The 6219-nt window shown below is 34.5% G+C and overlaps 1 protein-coding gene across 2 annotated transcripts; it reads left to right on the top strand.

Moving 5' to 3' along the window:
• Window positions 1-701: 701 nt before the first annotated feature.
• PSF1 (partner of SLD five 1) lies at window positions 702-5843 on the top strand. 2 transcript variants are annotated; one of them, XM_011047698.1, is made up of 7 exons: window positions 702-933; window positions 1355-1439; window positions 1585-1652; window positions 2783-2896; window positions 3011-3182; window positions 5310-5459; window positions 5557-5843. In XM_011047698.1, the coding sequence occupies exons 2-7, from the start codon at window positions 1365-1367 to the stop codon at window positions 5581-5583; spliced, it is 606 nt and encodes a 201-aa protein (XP_011046000.1). In that variant the 5' UTR covers window positions 702-933; window positions 1355-1364; the 3' UTR covers window positions 5584-5843. The 2 variants fall into 2 exon arrangements, with proteins under 2 accessions (XP_011046000.1, XP_011045999.1); XM_011047697.1 differs by having other exon boundaries at window positions 703-933; window positions 1331-1439.
• The last annotated feature ends 376 nt before the right edge of the window (window positions 5844-6219 follow it).

The raw sequence follows: 6219 nt of genomic DNA on the forward strand, positions 1-6219 counted from the left end.
AAAATCAATATTAAAAAAAACACAATAAACAACTCGAGTTTACATGTATTAACTTGCAAAACTCGCATCATAAGATCAGAATAACCTTATACACAACCCAATATTAACTTGCAAAACCCGCATCATAAGATCAGAATAACCTTATACAAGTAAATCAAAATAAATTATAAAGTTTAATTCATAATCAATCCAATATTAAAGAATTAAATAAAAAAATCAATTAAAAAAATTTAGTAAACCAGGTTAATATATTAAATATGCGACAAATCATAAAATTGAGATCACTTTATATAAAATAAATCATAAAACTTAATTTCTAATAATTTAAATATTGAATGATAAAATTAAAAAATATATTAAAAATCACTACTTTAATAAATAGTATTTATGAAGCACCACTTCTTTTATTTTTTCATTACAAAATAAATTAATTATAAAATTTAATTTTTAATAATTCAAATATTTAAAAAATACTATTATAATAAATACTATTTTGTTCGGTAACGTAGGGTAAAAGCTACACCTCTTTTAGTTTTTTTTTTAATAGAATTGTTTGTTCGGTAATGTAGGGTAAAAGCTACACCTCTTTTAGTTTTTTTTTTAATAGAATTGTTAACGTGTTAATAATTGTTAAATGTTAATGTTAATAATTTGCATCTCTGGTTTTTTTATTCCCGCCACCGTGAGGCCGATTTGTCTTGGAATTATTTTTGGAGCACTTTCAAATTACTCGGATTTATCACCCCTGAAAAAAGCGAGGATAAACCGCTCTGCGAGAGACATTTGACGCGCCAGTTTTTCAGTTGTTTCAAAAGAAGTAGCTCTTCTTCTACATCTCTCTCACTGTACTTGTCTCGTCCCCCACTCCCTCTCCGTGCCAATCTGACGCACAGCCATCCGGCTCCCTCCGCCGGCCAGATTACCCACGTTGAGGTGTGTTATTTCTCGTTTTTGGGTTTCTGAATTGGGTTCTTTTTTCCAAACTTTCTATTTGCAATTTATGAAAAGTTAATCTCTTTCTTTTTATTTTTCAATTGAACACAATGGGGCCAAAACTACGTTCGTTTTCTCTCCAACCAAACACCAAAAAAGGCACTGTCAAAAACCCATTTCTCCATTTTCTCTAATTTTCCAGCACTGTTGCCTTTTTCATTCTATAAAAATGGGATTTCTTTCCCAAGATTATTTCTTTGTATATGTAAAGCTTTTATTGATGTTATGTGTACTTTTTTCTTTTCTTTTTGGGTTTATGAGGGATTGAAAGATTCTCATTAATTCATATACTAATAAATTAAGTGAGGAATGATTTTGTTTTCCCTTTTGCTTTTAGGTCAAGTGTTTTCTTTTCTGATAGTTTGAGGGAAATGTATGCGAGAAAGGGATATGAACTAGTTAAAGACCTTGCCAATGGTGAAAAGGGACAGCTTCAACCTTTTAATGTGAGCAAAGTTTTTTGTTTTATTTTATGGCATATTCAATTACCTATTTTCTGTGACAATTTTATTGGGCAAGAAGTGGTTTGGATTAGTTCATCTATTATTGTAACAATATATGTTATTTAAGTGATGTGATATTGTTTTGTAGGAAGATCTGTTTAATCAAGTTGTTGATCAATGTACTCAGCACTACCTTGAGCTTCAGGCTTTGATAAGGTACTCCCCATTTTAGCTCATCTTTTGGAAATGCTAGAATGTATATTTTCTTTCCTTTTTAATTTTTATTTCTTTTAGCTGCGCATCGCTGGTCATGAAGTAGCGATGATACTTTATTAGTTATTGACAGCTAGAAAAATCTACATTAAAGGAATTTGCTACATCTAGGTGCCGCTGCTATTTTAATTTGTTGGTGTAGTGGATTAAGCTCTAGTCTTATTTACACAGTGCCCCCCCTGAAATTTGTTTTGGGAGTCCTTATCACTTCAACTTCAACGATCGGTTTGGTTTGAATTTTCAAAGACCTAAGGTTTCTGCTATTAGAACACATTGAGTTATGATCTAACAGATGCATCAATACATACTTAAGTTTATATGGACACATGAAGTTAAGTTTTACCCGATTCTCTTTTGGCTCCTACTCTGGTTCTACCTTTGAATTACGGTCAAGTTGGTGAAGTCTAGAGGGAATCAGTGCTTGTATTTCATAATATGCAGTTCCATGCATTTGGTACCTGGGATTTCACGTTTCTAGTGTGCATTAGTATTAGTTTTTCATGGAATTTTTAGTAGCATACTCATGCTTGCAGATTGGAACCCAAATTTCCCTTTGGTGGAAAAGAGGATATCATGCAATTGATAATATCTATTACAACTTTGTTGCATATCATTGATTTTCTGTATGCCCATCAGTTACTATAATTATTTCTCTTGATGTTACCATTAGAAAGAACAAGAATTGCTCTGTTACATGGGAGAATTGGTTTGAACAAATTTCTCTGGTATGGGAAGAGAGCAGGCTTGTTATATCATTCATACACCTACGCAGGGCCAATGTGCCTTTACTTTTTAATAAAGACCTTCCTTGTCAGTGTATGGGCCTACATGTGTAACCATACGGAATTACCTCTCTGTGATCAATTGCTGGAAGATTTTCAATCTATATGGCCTATTGGTCTTATCTTAACAAGTTGTTTGCCTCCTTTCCATCTCCTTCTCTCTCTCTCTCTCTCTCTCTCTCTCTCTCTCTCTCTCTCTCTCTCTCTCTCTCTCTCTCGCAATTTTGTATTCAATGCTAAAATATATATTGTTCTTCTCCTGCATAATTTATTGACTTGTTATGGCAATAGGAAAATGCATGAAGAAAGTGTGGATGTGAGAGAAACTAGAAATGCAGACCATTATGGGGCACTCATCCACCACCTTTCTTTAATTCGCAACAAGCGTTGCTTAATGGCTTATGTGTGAGTATCTCTAAATCCTTGTTCTATTTCATGACACTGCTCTTTCTAGTGAGTTCCTTTGTTGAGGTTTGTCTCATCTTCAGCTCTTTTGGCTCATGGTTTATTTCCTTGCAGGCACAACCGAGCAGAAATTATACAAAGTTTTGCTTGGAAGGTTGGGCTTGAGCTTCTTGAGCTCCCAGAAGAAGTTCAAGAGAAGCTTAGTCCTTCAGAGAAAAACTATTTTGGGAAGCATTCTGCTGCTTTGCAATCATACATGGCAGAAGTGGGAATTGATTTGAATGTGGTAAGCTCTCTTTCTCGTTCTCTTAGCGTATTGACTTGATGCATTCAGAGTTTCAGACTAATAACAGTTGCTGGGGCAACAAAAAAATAATTGAAATTGTTTGGAAAATTTTATTGTGTTACTAGTGGCTAACAACTTCTCCCTATAAATAGGAAATGAGCCTTTCTTTTGACATGGAATGCTGTTTTTTATATCTGGTCGGCTCATGGCTGACATATCCATTTCTTTCCCTTGTTTTGGTGGTTTAGCACTTACCAACAAAAAGCTCTAACATTTCTTGATCTTTCTGTGGATGCAAGCCTTGCATCACTTTAATGTTACTGCCAGTCTTAAAAATTAAGTTGCGTGTTCCCAAACAAGTATATTTCATTTCGTTTTTGTTAGCATTACAAAGGAAACTCATCCTTGAGTGGCCAAATGCTATAATTTATGGGTGAAAAATAAAAGATGCATGAATCTTCGACTGATTATGATATGAAAACCCATGTCCAAAATTAAAATTGCAGGTTTGTTCTCTAGGTCCTTGGACGGACCATGTCTCTTTACTGAAAGATGTGTGATAATGTATCACTATGCAGTGGTAGCCTTGGCTGATGAAGAAGGATATGAAGCAGATAACTCAATAAGTAGAGAAAGAAGAGAGTATATGACTCAACTAGCAAGATGGAGCAATAATTTACCAATTGGATATGCTTGACAAAAGTTCAGCATGATAGTATATTTTTTAGTCAAAATCCAAATGGTTTTTTCAAAAGTTTATTAATTGTGTTCTGTTCCCATCTTACAAAGATAAGCATTATCTTATCCACAAGGGTGCTTGAGATGGTAAGAGGTTGTTCAGAAACATATTAATACTCTAATTTTTTTACTAGATTTTTTTATTCGAATGTAATATTCTCCATCCGAAAACCTGGATAATTAGTTTTTCATAATCCAAGTTTAGAAAACATATTTTAGAGGTTCTCCATAGTTTTTCTTTACAAGTTTTTTACTATTTTTCAAATAAAAAAAGATATAAACAATACAATTTTTTTACATACACAAGTAGTTTTTAGCAATGTAAAAGATTAAAATTATGTTTTGTTTATATGTATTTTCATATTTAGTTAGTGTCTAGTTAGTGTCATAAATTTAATTTTTATAAAAAAATTAATATGATTTTTTTTTTAATTTACAATATGACTTTTTCATGATAATTTTTAATTTGAATGATAAAAAATTAATATTATACAATTAGATTATTATGAATACTAAATATTAAGATGATTATTATAAATCATGGTTTGATGTATTCCTTTTTTTTCTATGAAAAAAAATCATCTTGATTCTCAATACATGAACATGTTTTCAATTTGTGAAAAAAAATCTTCATTCTCAATACATGAACATGTTTTCAATTTTTCATTGAAAAAAAACTGAATAGGAAAGAAAAATAATTTTCTGCTAGTGAACAGATACTAAGGGTTTCTCTGCCAGAGGGAGACCTGACTGGATCTTCAGTAGTCATATAGCTCAAGTTTAGCCTTTATGATGGTCTTAAGCAAACTATTGGAGCTTTTTTTTTTGATTTACGTGGGGTGTCCGGGCCAGCTTGCGCGCACCACGACTAATCCCCACGGCCCACTGAACACCCTGCAAACCCAGTAGGCATGTAAGACACCGCGGGGGTGACAGGCGTGCACACCAGGACTCGAACCCATGTGCGATGGAAGGAGCTTGGCTCCTGCCACCGCTAGGCCAAGCCCCTCGGCCCACTGAACACCCTGCAAACCCACTATTGGAGCTTTTTACTTGCAAGGGTCGGTGCTAGTCAGAGCAGAAGCAAGGATATTATAAGACCAAAAATCCATCAAAGGAAGTCATGGTTATATTAGCTTCTAAGGTTATATATGTAGTTTTTTTAATCAGTAGACACTACTTTTGAAGAAGCATCAATACATCTGGCACTAACATGCGAAATTCAGCATTTATATCTTTTGCAGTTTTTGACTGGTTTGAGAAATATAAACAGTGAGAAATTGTCTTCTAAACTGAATACAGTTCCATGCTCGAATTGTTTCACATGATGGCTAAATATCGTATGCTGATTGCCTAGATTTTGATGGCTGAGTTTATTGTGCATGGCAGGATATGGTTCCGCCCAAAGATCCATACATCAAGGTGAGAGTCCTTGATGATATGGGTGAAGGGATATTACTAAGTGATAAGACAGCCAATCTTGCTCGCCATTCGATGCACTTTCTTAAACGAACTGATGCTGAGCAGTACATTGCACGGGTGGGTTGTCATGGTGACTTGGTTAGCTGAAATTGTCTTCTAACATTTTGTTTTTGAACCCATTTGAATTTCATTTTTTTCCTTGTTTGATCAACAGGGCTTGATGGAAGAGCTTACAGGCTGACATTGATGCAGGAGGTTCCCAGAATTTCAATGACGATGGAGTTTCAAATGTGAACGTCGACGTGCTCTTTAAATTGCCGCAGCTCATTGCACCGTTACGATACCTGCTAACACTGAGAGAATTATAGTTCTGGGTTATGATGGTTCCATAGCCTTGTAGGAAATTTACAAATTTCCGGATGTTTATTTGTGGCTATTCATTTAGCCTGAACATTATAATTTTTAATGCAACTCTTTCGGAGCATGATCATTCCAGATCCTGACTATGTCGATGAAGGTTTAGGGTTCCGACTTTTTACTGCGCCGGAAGAGTGGATTCCGTTTATCAGCATTGCTTTAGCCAGTCCAAATTCTGATAAATTCCATCTTTTAACTGGTTTATCTCACGTAACTTTCAACCTAGCTTACATTGTCCAATTCTTTTCCCGAATGCGAATTGTAGACAGGGACAACTAAACAAGCTCTATAAATATATTCAGAAGATGATCATTGTAGAGCCGGCGAATTGGCAAACGAGATTACTAATCTTGTGCAAGCTGGACTTGGATACAGTGAGTTCGTCTCGTAAATACATTACATTACCCCAGGAAAAAAAAAAAACTTCAAAGAGATTTGGAAAACACTGCACCTAAACACA

The sequence above is a fragment of the Populus euphratica genome, unplaced genomic scaffold (genome assembly GCF_000495115.2).
Source record: "Populus euphratica unplaced genomic scaffold, PopEup_1.0 scaffold150.1, whole genome shotgun sequence".
NCBI classification, from domain to species: Eukaryota; Viridiplantae; Streptophyta; class Magnoliopsida; order Malpighiales; family Salicaceae; genus Populus; species Populus euphratica.

Bases quoted from the DNA above. Each gene is read 5' to 3' on its own strand.
- PSF1 (XM_011047698.1), top strand. From the start codon at position 1,365: ATGTATGCGAGAAAGGGATATGAACTAGTTAAAGACCTTGCCAATGGT. The intron at 1,653-2,782 runs GTACTCCCCATT...TTATGGCAATAG, and splicing joins GAGCTTCAGGCTTTGATAAG to GAAAATGCATGAAGAAAGTG. The intron at 3,183-5,309 runs GTAAGCTCTCTT...TGTGCATGGCAG, and splicing joins TGGGAATTGATTTGAATGTG to GATATGGTTCCGCCCAAAGA.